General features: G+C 50.0%; 1 protein-coding gene across 6 annotated transcripts; it reads left to right on the top strand.

Moving 5' to 3' along the window:
• Nucleotides 1-92: 92 nt before the first annotated feature.
• LOC132462944 (WD repeat-containing protein 37-like) lies at nt 93-19,489 on the top strand. 6 transcript variants are annotated; one of them, XM_060058738.1, is made up of 15 exons: nt 93-448; nt 1,823-1,859; nt 1,942-2,104; nt 5,698-5,794; nt 6,660-6,755; nt 7,712-7,776; nt 12,123-12,258; nt 13,859-13,930; nt 14,033-14,077; nt 14,353-14,429; nt 14,926-15,175; nt 15,419-15,560; nt 15,759-15,893; nt 16,185-16,299; nt 16,520-19,489. In XM_060058738.1, exons 3-15 carry the CDS (start codon nt 1,967-1,969, stop codon nt 16,649-16,651), a joined length of 1,500 nt encoding a protein of 499 aa, XP_059914721.1. In that variant the 5' UTR covers nt 93-448; nt 1,823-1,859; nt 1,942-1,966; the 3' UTR covers nt 16,652-19,489. The 6 variants fall into 6 exon arrangements, with proteins under 6 accessions (XP_059914721.1, XP_059914722.1, XP_059914723.1 ...); XM_060058739.1 differs by lacking the exon at nt 1,823-1,859 and having other exon boundaries at nt 1,893-2,104; XM_060058740.1 differs by lacking the exon at nt 1,823-1,859 and having other exon boundaries at nt 98-448; nt 14,929-15,175.
• The last annotated feature ends 141 nt before the right edge of the window (nt 19,490-19,630 follow it).

Genomic DNA, 19,630 nt, shown 5'->3' with positions numbered 1-19,630 from the left:
TGTTACGCTCAGACGCTCCTTTTAGGTTTTGTGTTCAAAATAAAGTTTAATGCATGACTTTAAGCTTGATTGTAGAGTTAAATATCAGTTACACTGTGAGTGACTTATACTGATCTCGGTTGGGACTCGGTTATAGTTCTGCTGTGACTCAGTTGGATTGTTTTTATCCTCATTACTTGCATTTTTGATGTAAACGCTTTGTTTAAACAAATCAGAGTTGAATGTTTCTATGAACAATGCTATGACTGGAGAGCTTTTATTTTGTAGTAGTTTTATTTTGAAGGAGATTCGGAAGTGTGGTACAGTTATGTTATCTGTCAAAGAGGAGCTGCGTCTCAGTCAGATGTCAACAAGGACTGCCGTCAACCATAGCTACAGAAGAGGATGAACGCAAAGCTTCACAATATTTCTGGATAACTCCGAGGAAGCTTCATTTAGCGAATTACTGGTAAGAAAAACATTCCGATGGCGAACTAACGTTGTTCTGCTGTCACGACGGAGCGCCTTGGACGGGATGCCCCCGATCAGCGTTACTGGAGGGCGGGACTTTCACTCAGTGTGATGTGAGAAGGCAGGCGGGACTTTCAGTTACATCGGCTAAAAGGAGAGAGGGCCGGGGGATTGACTTCTCAATAATATATTTAACCCCTCTCCGTTACACGTTTCGATTATTAATTTCTCAAATTGTATATTCATTCTGCGTGTTGTTATTCCTCTCGTCGTGTTGTCGTTATTCTCTCTCCAAGGAGTACACAGCTCTCGTGAAGTAAGAGAACGGAAAACACGCTGCGGTGGACCGGGATAGCGCTGCATCTCATGACCTCCTCACAGCCTAGTAGTCGCTAGCTTGTTGGCACGCTAGTCACGCTAGCCTGTCTGGGTGATCAGTCACACAAGTCTCCACAGTCTGAAGATAAAGCCTCACAAGGTTCAGTCGAGATGGTTCTGAACGTATAGACTCAACGACGGGTGTTGGTGAAACGGTCACATACTGTCAGATAACATAAACATTAAAAGATGAAGGACTCTCAGATGTGACATGTTGATGTCAGGTGATGACAGCTTCTGATTATGACACACAATATACTACAGATGTGCTGCATGTTCATGAGATCATAGGTTTGACATGTCAAGATGTGAGCAATATGCTGACGGCTTTCGGCCTGTTAAAGGCACCCAGTGCAACTTTCGAGGCTTAAAAATAAACATTCAATTTCTAGTCTTTTTTACACGTAGTAAGTTTCAATAACTCCATACCATTACATACCGACATTCAAGCAGCAAAGATGAGACGTCGTTGTGTGGTGAGAACTGATAGAAAATCGATAACAACAACAATGCCGCCATTTTCTTTATTTTTTGTAACCTACAATAAATAAAGCAGGCTTCCAGTCAATGGAAAAATGGCTTCTCCCCACCGGCGATTGTTGTTGTTTACGATTTTCTATCAGTTCTCACCACACAACGACGTCTCATCTTTGCTCCTTGAATGTCTAGAAATTGAATGTTTATTTTTCATTGAATGTTTACATAAAGTTGCACTGGGTGCCTTTAACAGTTCGCACATTTGAAGACTTAATATGCACTCCAAGGTTCCATGTTTTACCACGAGATGTGATGTTCAGCCAATAAGAGCTTGTGATGAACGTCACAAGGCGCCATGTCCAACTAGATGCATGATAGACGGATTAATCTCCCAGTCTGCCCAGTTGACTGTACAAACTGGTAGGCTGATATTATGGTCTACAAGTAATTCACCTGGTTTATGCAAATGAGCTGAACAAAGTGTTTCACGTCTCTAACCCGGACTCCCATCTACCAGCCAGCGGATTCCAGTCCAGGTCTTATCTCTCTCCCAGGTGTTTACTCCGGTTCCGTTCTCGTCCCTCCAGCTGGGTGTGGCTCCGGGATTTGACTCCGGTCCGTTTCCTGTCCCTGCAGGTGCGTGTGGCTCCGGGTCTTTGCGATGCCGGTGGAGAGCGGGAGCAGCGCGGCCTCCAGGCAGGCGAAGCAGAAGAGGAAGTCCCACAGCCTGTCAATCAGACGGACCAACAGCACGGAGCAGGACCGCGGCGGGCTGCAAAGGGACCTAATGGAGAGCCAGGTACGACCCTGACCTCCGACTCCCCTACTGACCTCTGACCCCTACATCGACCTCTGACCCCTACTGCCCAGTTACTGACCTCTGACCCCTACATCAGTTACTGACCTCTGACCCCTACATCAGTTACTGACCTCTGACCCCTCTGTCACAGTTACTGACCTCTGACCCCTACATCAGTTACTGATCTCTGATCCCCCGACTTTTAACAGAACTGTATTCCTGTGTCATCATTGTATTTATTTAATAATGAACATTGATGCATTGCTAAAGTTGTCTTTATACTCAGAATAAGTGTGCGTATGGAGACCTCAGCTGTACCAAACACACGACTAGGTAGCGTTTTGTTCGGGGTTGTAAGTCGATCTTGAACAACAAACCCCGTGTTGTGCGTCTGGTGTCGATGATGAGACGGACGAGGGTTAGAGAGGAGCAGCGCCTCGACCAGATGGACTCTAGCCGTGGGCCGTCCTAAGAGCATTAAGCCTCCTGGAGCCAGCGTGGTGAGACTCAGTCAGACTCACTCAGAGGAGTGACGGAGAAGAGGCAGGGCTGAGGCTGGAGGAGCCGCAGGAGGAACCAGACTTTAGTTTAACGCTCATGAGCGGGGAGGAGACACGACGGCTGAAATGATCTCCAGAGAAGACTCATGGACGGCCAAGGTGAGACTCTGCTGACCCAGGACAGCCTCTAGAACCCTATTACCTCCCACTGGACCCAGTAGCTGTAGAGCATGCTGGTGGGGAGCTGTACTGGTGGGCAGGGTGTCGTCCGTTTGATGGTTAGAGAGACGTGGGGCTGGCCTCAGTAACCCTTCCATCGGTCGTCTCCTGAGGAGGAAGGGGTCAGGTCTGAGCTGCTCTTTAACAGTGACATCATGTTTATCGAGTGAGCCAGGCACCGACGGAATCCACTCGCTACAGCTCCCGCCGTAACCTTGGAAACGTGTCTTTGTTGTCCCTGCAGTCGCCCTTTGGCCTAGTGTGTGTGTGTGTGTGTGTGTGTGTGTGTGTGTGTGTGTGTGTGTGTGTGTGTGTGTGTGTGTGTGTGTGTGTGTGTGTGTGTGTGTGTGTGTGTGTGTGTGTGTGTGTGTGTGTGTGTGTGTGTGTGTGTGTGTGTGTGTGTGTGTGTGTGTGTGTGGTAGCTCTATAGTAGCGACACTAGCTCTAAGCCAGCAACTGTAGATGTACCCTCAACACAGCCGCAGTAGAGGCTAATGGGATTAGGATTACACACACACACACACACACACACACACACTAGTCAAATGCTCAGATCAGTTGCAACACGGTGCATATTGCATTTAAGACGGGATACAGAGAAGCGGCTTGTGCGCTAACGTTAGCCTCCTAGCCCCTCCCCTGGCTGGCTGTCTGGCTGTCTGTCTGTCTGTCTGTGGTTTGTAAGGACCGGTGAGGACAGTGTCGGTCGCCATGGTGACAGCAGGGAGGCAGAGATGGAGAAGATGACATGCCTGGTCCCTCCTGGGACGAGGGGATGACATGCCTGGTCCCTCCTGGGACCTGGCATGGGGCGGGGGGTTGACAGGGCTGAGGGGGGGTCACTCTGAACCGCTCTGTCTCTGAGAGTGATGGGATGCTTTGGGACAGTTCAGGGCTCTGGAAGGTCAAAGGTTAAGGTCACTAGGCCTCTGCTTACTGGAGTTCTGAGTCCTGAATATAAATGTTTAAATATTAATGAGGAGAAGTCACTTTATGCAGTAAAGTATGCCCTTAATCCTGGAAGGGTCAGGGCAGTGTGCATTCAGGATGAAAATATTATATATATTAATATTAGGCTCAAAGGAAGAATATTTCAATTTAAATAAGGTCAGTGCAGTATTCCTAACTCTGAACCAGGGAGCCTTGAGTCTCTTTCGAGAGCTGGTGAGAGACTCTGCGGTCCTGACGTCAGTAGGGAGCTGGTTCCAGCGGGCCAGGCTAAACCCTGGGTCTGGGGGTCCTCCTGGGACTGAGCAGGGCGTTAAGCCTTTCCTGGTGACTCTTAACGTGTTGTACTCAATGTTTCTGTACTCTCTACTCACCGCCCCCTAGTCCTCCGACACTCTGGAGTCCTTCCTGAAGATGGAGGTAAGTTGAAGGTAGTTTGAGGAGGAACAGTAGAATCCCCCCTGGTGAAGCCGTAGATAAGAGCCTATATTTCCACACTAGTGTTGAGTGTTGGTATGTGTTTTTGTAGGCGGGTTAGATGGAGATATTTGTGTTCTCTTGTGTTTGTCCGATTTGGTCGAGAAGTTGACGGTTGAGGATTCTCGAATTCTTCAGAAGTGAGCGTTCGTTGGGATTGAAGGATCTGATTGGACGGTGTGTGTCTGTAGATCTCCACCTGTATACACCAACTGCTGCTCGATGGCTTTTACTTTGAAATGTGTAGAATGGTCTGAGTCGAGACTTGTATTCCCGAGCTTCTAACGTCTGCACAATAAGCATTGTTTCAACCCAAGGGTTTTAAAACTAGATATAATTCCTGAATGCTAAGCTTGTACACAAATAAAATGTATGATTTATAAACTCATTTGAATGTATAATCATAGTATCCGTCTATCTTATCAATAACAACTCCATGATTTATTTAAATGGTTGTGGTTATATATTGTTATTATAACATATTCGGTCCTGCCCCTGGCCCAGCTAGGCTGCTAGGCTACTCGCTAGCTAGCCGAGCAGCAAGTGCTTGGTACAGAGTGTTCTGCTCTCCCTTTCAGTGCGGCCTCTGTTCTCCTCTGAATGCTAAGAGGCTAAGCGTGCGCTCCAGTGAGCACCCCGAGAGAGAAGACCACAGAGGGGACAGAGTTAGCCGCCGCGCTAGGTTAGCGTTATGTAACGCGGTTCACAGTGTGGAGTGGTGTGACAGTAGATGTCCCTGGAGGACAGAGACAGCCCCTGAGGGCGGGGCCTGTCCCCGGCTGAAGCTGTCTCCAGAAATGGATGTTGACAAAAGAAAAAGTTGGGGAAATATACTAATAATTTTTTCAAAGGTATAGAGGTTGTAGCTTGCTTGTGAACACATGTTTAGACGGTTGGTGATAGGTGCCTATCTGATAGTCTGAGAGGTGACCTCGCTACATGGCGGTCTGTATATCAGCTTCAGACTGGCAGTGCACTGTAGAACCAGCCCATGTTTAGGGTTTATTGGTTGTTTTGGGTCGGGGTGTTTTGCTTGCTTCAGTAATTCCCCAGTTCCTGAGTGCGGCTGATCCGTAGAGCATGGAGTCATCTCCCAGTATGACGTCTGGTTCTCTTCATAGAGCTGACCTGTAGGTGCCTCCCAGTATGACCAGTATGACTGCTGGTTCCCTCCTGAGAGCTAACCTGTAGGGTGCCCCCAGCATGACTAGTATGACTGCTGTTTCCCTCTCTCCATAGAGCTGATCTGTAGGTGGCTCCCAGTATGACCAGTATGACTGCTGGTTCCCTCCTGAGAGCTAACCTGTAGGGTGCCCCAGCATGACTAGTATGACTGCTGTTTCCCTCTCTCCATAGAGCTGATCTGTAGGTGGCTCCCAGTATGACCAGTATGCCTGCTGGTTCTAGTGTCCCCCAGTATGACCAGTATGTCTGCTGATTCCTCCCCAGGACTCCAAGCTGCCCGTGTCCTTGAGGAGTAACCTGCTGGACCTGTTCGGGCAGATCGAGAGGGAGTTCGAGAACCTCCACATCGAGAACCTGGAACGTGAGTCCATACGCCGTTCACCTGAGCGAGTCAAAATGTGCTCGTACGTTGGAGAATGTGTGATAAAGGTCTAGGTTGCATCAGTCCATCGGTTGGGATGTGACACGGTTCCTGCACCAGTGTCTCTGTGTCTCTGTGTCTCTGTGTCTCTGTGTCTCTGTGTCTCTGTGTCCCAGTGTCTCTGTGTCTCTGTGTCCCAGTGTCTCTGTGTCTCTGTGTCTCTGTGTCTCTGTGTCTCTGTGTCTCAGTGTCTCAGTGTCTCAGTGTCTCAGTGTCTCTGTGTCTCTGTGTCCCAGTGTCTCTGTGTCCCAGTGTCTCTGTGTCTCTGTGTCTCTGTGTCTCTGTGTCTCTGTGTCTCTGTGTCTCAGTGTCTCAGTGTCCCAGTGTCTCTGTGTCTCTGTGTCTCTGTGTCTCTGTGTCTCTGTGTCTCTGTGTCTCTGTGTCTCTGTGTCTCTGTGTCTCTGTGTCTCTGTGTCTCTGTGTCCCAGTGTCTCTGTGTCTCTGTGTCTCTGTGTCTCTGTGTCTCAGTGTCTCAGTGTCTCAGTGTCTCAGTGTCTCTGTGTCCCTGTGTCCCTGTGTCTCTGTGTCTCTGTGTCTCTGTGTCCCAGTGTCTCTGTGTCCCAGTGTCTCTGTGTCTCAGTGTCTCAGTGTCTCAGTGTCCCTGTGTCCCTGTGTCTCTGTGTCTCTGTCCCAGTGTCTCTGTGTCTCTGTCCCAGTGTCTCTGTGTCTCTGTGTCTCTGTGTCCCTGTGTCCCAGTGTCTCTGTGTCTCAGTGTCTCAGTGTCTCAGTGTCTCAGTGTCCCAGTGTCTCTGTGTCTCTGTGTCTCTGTGTCTCTGTGTCTCAGTATGTGTTGTACGGGTTTCAGTGCGGCGGGAGATCGAGACTCTGAACGACCGCCTGGCCGCCGAAGGCCAGACCCTGGAGGGCGGAGATCTGGCCAAAGGAGCCCTCAAAACCAAGGGTCTGCTCCACCACTAGCTACCTTCTCATCTCTCATCTATCTCATCCCACACGAGAGACCTTCTCCTCCACCTTTACACTCCTCATCCACCTTTAGACTTCCTCCTCCACCTTTAGTCCTCCTCCTCCCCCTTTAGACCTCCTCATCCACCTTTACACTCCTCATCCACCTTTAGACCTCCTCCTCCCACTTTAGACCTCCTCCTCCCCCTTTAGACCTCCTCCTCCACCTTTACACTCCTCATCCACCTTTACACTCCTCATCCACCTTTAGACTTCCTCCTCCACCTTTAGACCTCCTCATCCACCTTTAGACCTCCTCATCCACCTTTACACTCCTCATCCACCTTTAGACTTCCTCCTCCACCTTTAGACCTCCTCCTCCCACTTTAGACCTCCTCCCCCTTTAGACCTCCTCCTCCACCTTTAGACCTCATCCTCCACCTTTAGACCACATCCTCCACCTTTAGACCTCTTCCTCCACCTTAAGACCTCTTCCTCCACCTTTAGACCTCCTCCTCATCCTTTAAACCTCCTTCTCTACCTTTAAACTCCTCATCCACCTTTACACTCCCCATCCACCTTTAGACCTCCTCCTCCCCCTTTAGACCTCCTCCTACCCCTTTAGACCTCCTCCTCCCCCTTTAGACCTCCTCGCCCACCTTTAGACCTCTTTCTCCACCTTTAGACCTCATCCTCCACCTTTAGACCTCTTCCTCCACCTTAAGACCTCTTCCTCCACCTTTAGACCTCCTCCTCATCCTTTAAACCACCTTCTCTACCTTTAAACTCCTCATCCACCTTTAGACCTCCTCCTCCCCCTTTAGACGTCCTCCTCCACCTTTAAACTCCTCATCTCGCACCAAGACCTCACCTCCCTTAATGTCGCCTCATGCGTTTCTCTCGTTGTGTGTACTTTTATAAAGTGCATAATGTGTCTCTATCTCCTCCACCTAGCGAGCCACAGCACCAGCCAGCTGTCCCAGAAGCTCCGGACCACCTACAAGGCCTCCACCAGCAAGGTAATCCCGCTGCCCGCTCCTGCACCGCCGCCGACCAGAGACCCTCCGAGCTGCGCCTCGCCTACTCTGTTCACCGACTCAATGTCTCCGTCGAACCGTAGCATGTTACAATCCATGTGCAGTATTTAGTACCCGTAGTATTTAGTACCCCATTTAACCCTCAGTACCCATAACCAGGGCCTGAACCTGTCTCCTCTGACCTGATGTTCTGTGTTTAGGAACTCTGTAATCAAATCACGGGAATCTAACCAAACAGGGGTCACTGCAGCGGCAGCGCTGTATGTTCAGAAACCTCTCTCTGCACTGGTTTAACCCCAAACAGCAGGTGGTCTCCCGGTCAGGGGGTCTCACCCCCATCTCAAAGGCTCTTGGTTCAATCCCCTGCTCCTTAGTGGCATGCATCTGAAGTCCCTGTTATTTACGGCAGTTCCCGTGACTGTCCTCTAGGGGGTGATGTCCTCTAAGGGGTGCTGTCCTCTAAGGGGGCTTGTCCTCTGGGGGGTGCTGTCCTCTGGGGGGGGTTGTCCTCTGGGGGGTGATGTCCTCTAGGGGGCGCTGTCCTCTAGGGGGGGTTGTCCTCTGGGGGGTACTGTCCCCTGAGGGGGTGCTGTCCTCTAGGGGGCGGTGTCCTCTAAGGGGCGGTGTCCTCTAAGGGGCGGTGTCCTCTAGGGGGCGGTGTCCTCTAGGGGGTGCACTCCCCTGTGGGGGCGCTGTCCTCTAGGGGGTGATGTCCTCTAGGGGGCGCTGTCCTCCTTCTGGGTGGTGTCCTCTAGGGGGCGGTGTCCTCTAGGGGGTGCTCTCCCCTGTGAGGGGCGCTGTCCTCTAGGGGGCGGTTTCCTCTAGGGGGCGCTGTCCTCTAGGGGGCGCTGTCCTCTAGGGGGCGCTGTCCTCTAGGGGGCGGTTTCCTCTAGGGGGCGCTGTCCTCTAGGGGGCGCTGTCCTCTAGGGGGTGCTCTCCCTGCGGGCCCCCCGCTGTGTGGTGGCCTCTCTAAGTAGACGCACTTCTCTCTCCTCACCTCTGTGCTCTCAGCCGCGCTCTAACTCTTGCCACGCCCGCGTGGGCGGACCGTGCAGCTTCAGCGTGACCAGCTGGGAGCTGTGGGGTGGCGACTCATGGGTAATGTGCTGCTCTCTCCACATGTGTGCCAGTATCAGCAGCCCCGCCCCGCTGGAGTAGACCCCTCCTCCCCGCGACACCTGGTCATTCAAATGTAGGCCGCCTATTTGAACTTTGACCTTCATTAATTCATTCATTAATTCATTTGTAACCCCCCCCCCCCCCCCACTGGAGTGGTCCCAGTGCGACCACTAACCTGTTGGTTAATGGTCCGCCCCGCTCTGGCGTCCTGTTCGACAACTACTTCTAACGTTAGCATTTACAGTTTGGGCATTTAGCAGACGCTTCTATCCAAAGCGATTTACAAGAAGTGCGTTTGTCGGAAGGGTAGGCCTACCCCATAAGACCAGCTGTAGGTCTACCCCCCAGATGAGACCAGCTGTAGGCCTACCCCCCAGATAAGACTAGCTGTAGGCCTACCCCCCAGATAAGAATAGCTGTAGGCCTACCCCGTAAGACCAGCTGTAGGCCTACCCCATAGGACCAGCTGTAGTCCTACCCCCCAGTTAAGACCAGCTGTAGGCCTACCCCATAGGACCAGCTGTAGACCTACCCCTCAGTTAAGACCAGCTGTAGGCCTACCCCATAGGACCAGCTGTAGTCCTACCCCCCAGATAAGACCAGCTGTAGGTCTACCCCCCAGATAAGACCAGCTGTAGGCCTACCCCCCCAGATAAGACCAGTTGTAGGCCTACTGGAGGCTGTAGGCCAAGCCTATTTGACCAGCTGTAGTCCTACCCCATAGGACCTCCTGAAGGCCTACTGTAGGCTGGTTGCTGTAGGCCATGCCTAAAGGGCCAGCTGTAGGCCTATCCCATAGGACCAGCAGACTACAGAGACTTGGTTGCTGTAGGCCATGCCCATTGGACCACCTGTAGCTTCATGCTAGCCCACTGCCCACGCTTTGCATCTCCCTGAACTATCTCACGCTGTCCTCTGTTGAATGTAGCATGTAGCATGTAGTGCACATGCTACATGTCCACTAGGGTCTGGATTCCCAATCACTCTATGACGGAACACTCTAAACACATCGACTCACAGCCTAGCATCACATCTCATGCATGTCATACTAGACTGGATATTTCCCCGTTGTTACATTTGCTAACGATACCACCTCATTTATTGGCATTCCTTTTATTTTTTTATCTTATTGGCTGAAATAAGTCTTCTGAATTTGCTTGAAATAACTGACAAAACGGAGTCCAACATGTTAACATAGTCTTAGGCCGGACTCTGCGAGGTCAGTTCTCTCTAAACCCTATGTGTCATGTGACCTGGTGTCATTTGTCTGCTGTCGTCCGGTGGTGTGAAGTTCACTTGGGAATCCTGCGGTCTACCTGGCAGGTTAACGGCTAGCAACGACTAACCCCCCCCCCGCCACTTCCCCCCCTTGTCTCAACGAGGATCTCATCAATAACACGGAGCTATTGGATGTGCTAACAAAACAGTCCTCTGCTGAACCCTTCGACTGTTCTGTGTGGACGTGTTGTCGTGTTGTCCTAATCCGGCCCTCCTCTCACCCTTTTGACTGTTCTGTGTGGACGTGTTGACGTGTTGCCCATCTCCTGTCCTCCGTTGAAAGGTTAGACTGCTCTGTGTGGACGTGTGGTTGCGTTCTCCTACTGCTCTCCTCCGCTGTTGTCGCGCTGTGAACTGTCTCTCCTCCTGAAGGGTTTGTCGTGCTGTGATGTGTCTCTCTTCCTGGAGGGTTTGACGTGCTGTGATGTGTCTCTCCTTCCTTCCAGTTGGAACTTGTTTAGTGGACTTTGTGAGAAGAGCTCCACTGGCCCCGTTTGTATCATCCCGAGTTTCAACGTAAACGCCTCCTCCACCATAATAACATGGATTATGGTTTCATCCTCGTCATAACTCGACTCCCTCTGCCTCCCGTGCTCCTCAGAGCGTTTGATTTCAAGGCTTGCATTTACAGTAATCCACGTTGTACTAAATGCAGCTTTGGAGTATGTGAATGTGTTGACCTGTGAATGTTGACCTGTGAATGTGTTGACCTGTGAATTTTGACCTGTGAATGATGACCTGTGAATGTGTTGACCTGTGAATGTGATGACCTGTGAATGTGATGACCTGTGAATGTGTTGACCTGTGAATTTTGAATTTTGACCTGTGATGACCTGTGAATGTGTTGACATGTGAATATGTTCACCTGTGAATGTGTTGACCTGTGAATGTTAACCTGTGGATGTGTTGAGTTGTGAATCCGTTGACCTGTGAATGTTGACATGTGAACATGTTCACCTGTGAATGCGTTGACCTGTGAATGTTGACCTGTGAATGTGACACCAGTGCTGGGTTGGATAACATCTTCAAAAATAGTTTGTTCTTTCACAGATCAAACCTCATGAGGGTGGGGTCTGAGGATAAGAACGTAGCCTATGACAGCATTGTTAATGTGCCCCGCCCACCTGGCCCCGGGGACGGGATGAATCAAATGCTGCCAGCTGGTTGCAGGTGCTATCGCACCCAGGCCTGGAAACAACTGTTGGTTTGACTTTGAAACCAAGCTTCTGTGCTCCAGAGTCCAGTGGGACTTCCTCCCCCTGTTAACTCCTCCCCATGGTAACCCCTCCCCCTGATACCAGCTCCAAGGTTCTGTAGGACCTCCTCCCACTGGTAACTCCTCCCACTGGTGCCTCCTCCCCCTGGTTACTCCGCCCCTGGTACCTCCTCCTACTGGTGCTTCCCCCTACTGGTACCTCCTCTGGGGTTCAGTAGGAGCCTCCCTGCCAGCCCTCCCCGGTCCTCCTTACTGCTACTGCTTCCCCCCCAGCTGACACTAGCAGTAGGGCTCCCACCTCCGGCTGGGCGATGCTACGAGCACCAAATCATATTTCTATCTTGCACCTGCTCAGTTTAAATCGTCACTTAAATTGTGTGAAAACAACTTTCTTATAAAGGTCATGTGAGAGCAGGCCAAGGGTCAGCGGGCGTCCTGGTCTAGGAGGACTACAGGTAGACTGTGGACGTCGAGGTTTGAACTCTGACCCTCTCAGCTCTGAGGAGCCCAAACCCTCAGCCCCTAGCAATCTGAAACACCTAAAGCTCAAAGCATTGCGCCAGCCCCCCGTCACCCCCCCTATGACACCCTGAGGGTCCGTGCGGACCAGGGGGGAATAGGGCCGGGCTGGGGAGATGTGGTAACCCACGCTGCCTCGGCAGGTATGAGGTTCCGGGTGTGTCTGTGCTGACGATGTCATTTCCTGCGATGGCAGATCGTGTCCAGCTTCAAGACCACCACCTCCCGGGCGGTCTGCCAGCTGCTGAAGGAGTACGCCGGCCACCGCGATGGCATCTGGGACCTTAGCGTCAGCCGCACCGGGCCCCTGGTGCTGGGGACGGCCTCCGCAGGTGGGACCGCCGCCGCCTTTACAAGTCCTTCCTGTAACCTCCTCACTGTACAGCTACACATCCTTTCTGTACACAGCCTTACTGTACACGTCCTTAATGTACACAGCTTCACATCCTTACTGTATATAGCCTTACTGTACACATCCTTACTGTACAGGTCCTTGCTGTACATGTCCTTACTGTACGTGTCCTTACTGTACACATCCTTACTGTACACATCCTTACTGAACACAGCTACACATCGTTACTGTATACACATTACTGTATACATCCTCACTGTACACATCCTTACTGAACACAGCTACACATCGTTACAGTATACATCGTTACTGTATACATCCTCACTGTACACATCCTTACCGAACAGAGCTACACATCCTTACTGTATACATCGTTACTGTATACATCCTCACTGTACACATCCTTACTGAACACAGCTACACATCCTTACTGTACCCCTCCTTACTTCCTTACTGAACACAGCCTTAATGTACACGTCCTTTCTGTACATGTCCTTACTGTACATATCCTATTGTACAAACTAGTGATGGGTCGGTCGCGAACGATTCGGTCAGAACGAATGAATGAATCCCGAAGTTGAACGACGTAAATAAAATATACCGAACAGAACGAACGAACAGAGCTTTGTCTCCCCGCAACCTTATTTCGATTGAGTCTAAAACTATCTCATCGATTCAGCCAATGAGAGCAGGTAGCAATAGCGTTGCCATGGCCCATGGGTAAACAAATGATAAGGCACCGCCACACAAGTTAACTAATGATCGCTGTAGGCTTCAATATCATGCAAGCACTTTATGTTTTCTTTTTACTTTGTTCTGCATCACAATTGCATGCTTTAATAAAGTATTGTTTTTACCTACCATTACGAGTCTCGTTTGGTCTAGTTGCTAACGTGCTTCACTGCTTATTAGCGCTACTTGGAAGACGCCAACTAATACTTACTGCACCCCATTATGTATTAAGGATATTTATGAAAAAAGGCACGTATGTGCTTTATATATATGCTTAATATTTACACTTAACCTGGGTAATTTCGCCAGAACATTAGAAAGTAGTAGGCTACATGCATGTTGATTAACATTTATTCCATAATTTCAGATTCCCTGGCTAAAGACGTTACAGACCATCTGACTTAACGAACAAATCTAACAAACGAATCGTGATAGTGAACGGAACTGAAAGAACTGCTTCCCGGAGAATAATCGTTTTGCCCATCCGTAGTACACACCCTTATTGTAGACATCTTCTGTGTACACATCCTGTCCATACATGTCCTCACTGTACATGTCCTGTACACATCCGCACTGTACACGCCCTAAATGTACACATCCTCACTGCACAGAGCCGTAAACACCCTTTCTGTTTTTTTTTTTTTTTAACTTCTCACATCCTAAGACCTTTATTATCGTTAAATGTTAACAATGTTAACAATCAAAAATGGTTTGGCCAGAGCAGCTAGCGTGTTTTTCATTTGAGCTATGCTGGGTGCTAGCGTGTGTGTGGTTTGAGCTATGCTAGGTGCTAGCGTGTGTGTGGTTTGAGCTATGCTAGGAGCTAGCATTTGTCGTGTGCTCCTCAGACCACAGTGCCATGCTGTGGAGCATCGAGACGGGGAAATGTCTCCTGAAGTACGTGGGCCACCAGGGATCAGGTAGGCTGTGTGACGATGTTCATGGACCTCCAACACAAACTCTCTGGACCAGTGGGCTGTGGACCCTAACCCTAACCCTGTGACGCTGTTGACTCTCCACAGTGAACTCCATCAAGTTCCACCCCACAGAGCAGATGGCTCTCACAGGTCAGTGAGACGGCACTTATACACAACTACCCACCACGAGGACATAACACAACTACAGACAACTACATTCAACTACACAATATGAGGAGATAACACAACTACATTCAACTACACAATATGAGGAGATAACACAACTACAGACAACTACATTCAACTACACAACATGAGGAGAGGACAAACACAACTAACCAACATGAGGAGAACACACAAAACTACACAACCTGAGGAGAATACACACAGCTACACAACGTCAGCTTGTCTCTGTGTGTCCCCAGCCTCTGGCGACCAGACGGCCCACATCTGGAGGTACATGGTGCAGCTGCCCACGCCGACGCCCGCCGCCGACCTCACCGTAAGCCCCCCCCCCCCCCCCCCCCCCCCAACCTCTGCCGCCATGGCAACCTATGCACCTCGATGTGATGTGATGGAGGGAAAGGGAGAGTGAAACAGCTCCCCCTGCTGGCTCCAGCTCTCTGGTGTAATTCCTTATCTCCCCATGGAGATGTTTTAACAGGACTACATTGGATTGTAGTTCTCTGTTGCAAAGCAAAGTCTGCAATCCTACTGACGGTTAAAAGCATGGTTGTAGCATTGACATCCGTGACCTTCACTCACACACGCACCACGTACAAAATCACACTCTAGAAATGATAAATGGACTGCATTTATACAGCTCTTTTATAAACAGTGGCCCTCTCAAAGTATAATAATATTCACCCATTCATACACACATTGACCCACCAATGGTGTCGTTCGGAAGGTAAGCGCTCACTTTCCAACCGACACTTCGTCTCCCCTCCGCCGGTTGCCGTGACGCCCATCAATAGCGTGCCTCCTCCTCCCCCCAGCAGCAGCAGCAGCCGCCGCCCTACGAGGAGGACGGGGAGCTGTCGGACAGGGAGGAGCCTGACGGCGAGGGGGAGGGGCCAAGCGAGTGCCCGTGCGTGCGCGTGGCCGCCACCACGCTGCGCTCCCACCAGGGGGTGGTGATCGCCGCCGACTGGCTGGTGGGCGGGAGGCAGGTGGTGACGGCGTCCTGGGACCGCGCCGCCAACCTCTACGACGTGGAGACCTCCGAGCTCGTCCACTCGCTGACCGGTAGGAGGGGCTTGGGGAGAGAGGGGCGGGGCTTACACACACACACACACACACACCTCCGTTTTAGTGAGAGAGGGGCAGGGCCCACACACGCACGCGCGCTTTAGTGATAGTGGATGGGGCTCACAGTCTTATTAGGATTACTGTTATTTAATAATTTATCTATCAACATATTTACACAACTTCATAGCCTCAAATATGCTTCTCAAAATGCAGGACATTATTGTGTGTGTGTGTGTGCAGGTCATGACCAGGAGCTGACCCACTGCTGCACCCACCCGTCCCAGCGGCTGGTGGTGACGTCGTCCAGAGACACCACCTTCAGACTGTGGGACTTCAGAGACCCCGCAATCCACTCCGTCAACGTCTTCCAGGGACACACTGAGTAAATATATCTAGAACTATAGATCTATATCTACATCCATAGATCTACACACAGGGACCAGCCATCCACTCTGTCAACGTCTTCCAGGGACACACAGAGTATATATACTAATACGCATCTAGGTCTATATAGATCTAGATCTACACACATAGAGCAGCTCTCCACTCTGTCCACCAACGTGTCCTCGGTGTCCTTCAGCACGGTGACCTCGGCGGTGTTCACGGCGGGCGACAACGTGGTCTCCGGGAGCGACGACCGCACTGTCAAGGTGTGGGACCTGAAGAACATGAGGTCGCCCATAGCAACCATCCGCACCGACTCGGCCGTCAACAGGTGGGGCCGTGGCTACGCACAACCAATATTCATGTGTTAGAGCCACTTCCTGTTCCTGTGTTCGTTCATGTGTTCATTTCCATTTCCACTTCCTGTCTTGGTTCATGTGTTCATATCCTTTTCCTTTCCTGGTTCATGTGATCATATCCACTCCCTTTCCTGGTTCATGTGTTCATCTCTTCCTGTTCTGTTTCATGTGTTCATCACTTCCTGTCCTGGTTCATGTGTTCATCTCTTCCTGTCCTGGTTCATGTGTTCACTTCTTCCTGTCCTGATTCATGTGTTCATCAGGATCTCTGTGTCGGTGAACCAGAGGGTGATCGCTCTCCCCCACGACAACCGCCAGGTCCGGCTCTTCGACATGTCCGGCGTGCGACTGGCCAGACTCCCCCGTAGCAATCGACAGGTGCGCTCTGATTGGCTCCCTAACCTGACACATGAAGTGATGCCGTCTTTAAAGTGTGATGTTGCGGACAGTGGAGTCACATGTCAACATGCTGAAAATGCTTGTCTCACTGTCTGTGTGCCTCCTGTCTCACTGTCTGTGTACTGTCCGAGCTCCTCTGTGAACTTCCTGTCTGAGGGGTTGAGCTTCCTGTCTGAAGGCGTGAGCTTCCTGTGTGCAGGGTCACCGCCGCATGGTGTGCTGCACCACCTGGGGTGAGGACTCCGCCTCCTGCAACCTCTTCAGCTGCGGCTTCGACCGGCAGGCCATCGGCTGGAACATCAACATCCCCGCGCTGTTGCAGGAGAAATAACACACGCGTCCCCACAAACCTACATATACACGCGTCCCACACAAACCTACACACACGTCCCCACAAACCTACACATGCATGTCCCCGCAAACCTAAACACACACGTCCCCACAAACTTACACACACACTTCCCCACAGCCCTACACACACCACAGCCGGGGTCTGATCGACCAGACATCTCATAACCTTTAAGGCGAGAGCCAGGGACTCACCTCTCTCTGTCTCTCTCACCTCCTGCTCTCATCTCCTGTCCTCTCTCCTCTCACTCACGTCCATTCTGAACACCTCTGTCTGCTCCTGGTTGTGCAGAATCTGGCAGTGTGAGTGTGTGTGTTAAACGTGTTTGTGTGCTAGCAGGGACGTCACTAGGTGTGTGTAACACGTGAAGTCGCCTGTTGTTTCTGATCCTTTAAACATTGTGTGTACAGCGATGTGAAGGTGGTGTGTTGCTCCTGTTCTAAGCCAATGTCCCACAATGCTTCACATCAGCAGCGGTGGCTGTCGATCAACGGATCACGAGGGCAGCGTGGGCCACTGGCTCTTGTTTTAACCCCAAAGTAAAAAAAAAAAAAAAAGTTAGCACAAAATGCTAATGCTAACTTAACCTGTGCCAATGACAGTGGAGCGACGTTTAAAGAGGGTTGCCCTCCACATCCTGTTAGCGGTCATAACGTGATGATAGTGTGTTGTGTTGATAACTTTAACGACGCCAGCAGTGATCTCTGTTATAGGCAAGTGCCATGTTGTTATATGCTAATATATACCTGGGTGGACGTTAACTCTGACAATGTTTACAAAGACGGCCCAAACTCCTGGGTGGAACGTGTGTGTGTGTGTGTGTGTGTGTGTGTGTGTGTGTGTGTGTGTGTGTGTGTGTGTGTGTGTGTGTGTGTGTGTGTGTGTGTGTGTGTGTGTGTGTGTGTGTGTGTGTGTCAGAGCGATATGCCTTTTCTTTTTAGAGCTTGTTTTAAAAAGCACAACAGACCGACCAGCGCCTCCGTGGTCTGAGAGGGTGTACTGCGATGTTCGGACCAGAGCTCCACCTTCAGAGTCAGAGAACCTGTGGGCCTTTTCACCCAGCGGCCATCTTGGTTCTACACGCTAGCCGGGTGGATTTAGATCAAAGATGGGCGATGGGTGAATATGACCCATGGAGGGTCGTTCTGTTGACCACTCCGTTGTCGTGGTTTTGTCTGGTCCCACAGACCTGAGGACGCAGTCAAACTTCGCAGTGTTTTCGACAAGAAAAAAAACAAAATGTTGAAATCCTGTGAACATTACAAAACGGATCCTTCTGTGCCCTTTAGTCGTTAGTCTCGTGCCGTTACGGGGACTCCACTAAGGCTCAGGGGTCAGAGGTCACCTGAGAACATGAGGTGAAGGTGCAGTTTTATTCATGCAATAGTTGTGTGAGCTGTTAGCTAGTCCACTGCCAGTCATACCCCAGGAAGCACGTTGGAAGACGTGTGATAGAACTCTGTGATGTGTTGTGCGTTTGCTGTGAAATAAGGGGGGGCGGGGCCAAACGCCAAGCTGACGTCCGTCTGTCTGCCTGTAGGTCTGTGGGCTTGACCAACCAACGTCTCAATTGATGTCACACAACGGCCTACACACTATGCTAGGCCACTCACATTGTTGCCCAGGCAACTGTTGTACAACGATAGGCTGTCTCACCTTGCTGTACTGTGTGTATGTTACCCCCCCCCCCCCCCCCATATCAGTGAGTCTTCTGAATCTAGCGTTTAGATTTGTGACCCATTTTGCTAATTTGTGACGAAGTAATCCTGTAAGAGATTTTTTGCCTAGTATTTTGTACAAAAATATGTCCATTTTCTTTTGGCGTGGATGACCAGTATTTATATGATTATATATGTATAGAAAAATATTATTTTGCCATGTGTACATGCGTGCGTCATGTCTTTCTGTTTGATAGCGGTAGAGCTAACAGCTAACAATAGCCACTCACACACCAAGAACGTTTCACTCCCTTTTAGCCCTGTGTCTCTTTAAAACAAAAAAGATTAACAATTGTATGGTGAAATAGGTATGTTTGAGATAAGTGATGTTTCTCCCTCGTTGCATTAATTGGCTGACATAGTAGTGGATGGACTGGAGTCTAACCTCGGTTTGCCCAGTGGAAATATCCCTCCGTCATGGCCGTGTAATAGATGCTGTTCTTCATGCAAGTCAATAAGTCTTCTCCCTATCCCTTTCTTTCTGGTATTCGTAAATTACTTCACCTCCCAAGCACTTAAGCCATCCCTGGTCCGGGCAGAATGATTTCTCTGCTTCATTCTTGGCAACGGGTAGAAGGAAAAGTCTGCTCCTTTAATTGCATCTTTTATGTGTTTTAAGAACTTGTATCATTGTTCAGATTGTTACTTTTTCCTGCATGGTTTTTTAATCAATTCACTGGATCAGCACCCCTTCTGCGGATACATGGTTATGGCAGCTGCTGTTTCTGATTGGCTACTAGTGGTGCCAGGTGATGTCATTCGAGATACATTCCATGGCCAAATGCGGCGCCGGGTCCTGAATCGAATGTGTCAGAAGCAGCGATTCATCGTTTCTTTGATTTAGTTTAAAGTTCAGTCACTCTTTAGTTAAAGTGTTCAACCGCCCACAAAATCAAATCTTACGTCAGTGGCAAAAATACATCTCATTCAGCCTCACAGAGTCTGTCATCCTTGTAAAACTGGTGTGAAACTAACTTCTACGATGTTGAATGTGATAGGATTGTTCTTAACTTAACAAGGAACTACACGGCGTAATGAAATCGTTGATGTGTTGTACTGAAAAACACGTGTCTGCTGCGCAAATAAACATGTTTTGCTGTTTCATGCGTTTCGCTGATTTCACGGTGCATTCATCAATTCAAAACTTCCAACAAACCAAAACGTACAGCTTACAGTTATTCTTCTTTGAGTCGACACTGGTATCGGCAGTTGAGAGACTCAATCTTGTATGTTAATTTATTGT

This window comes from Gadus macrocephalus, chromosome 8 (assembly GCF_031168955.1).
Source record: "Gadus macrocephalus chromosome 8, ASM3116895v1".
Taxonomy (NCBI): domain Eukaryota; kingdom Metazoa; phylum Chordata; class Actinopteri; order Gadiformes; family Gadidae; genus Gadus; species Gadus macrocephalus.
Note: the sequence above shows the minus strand (reverse complement) of the source record. Positions and strands in the feature narration are given on the sequence as shown.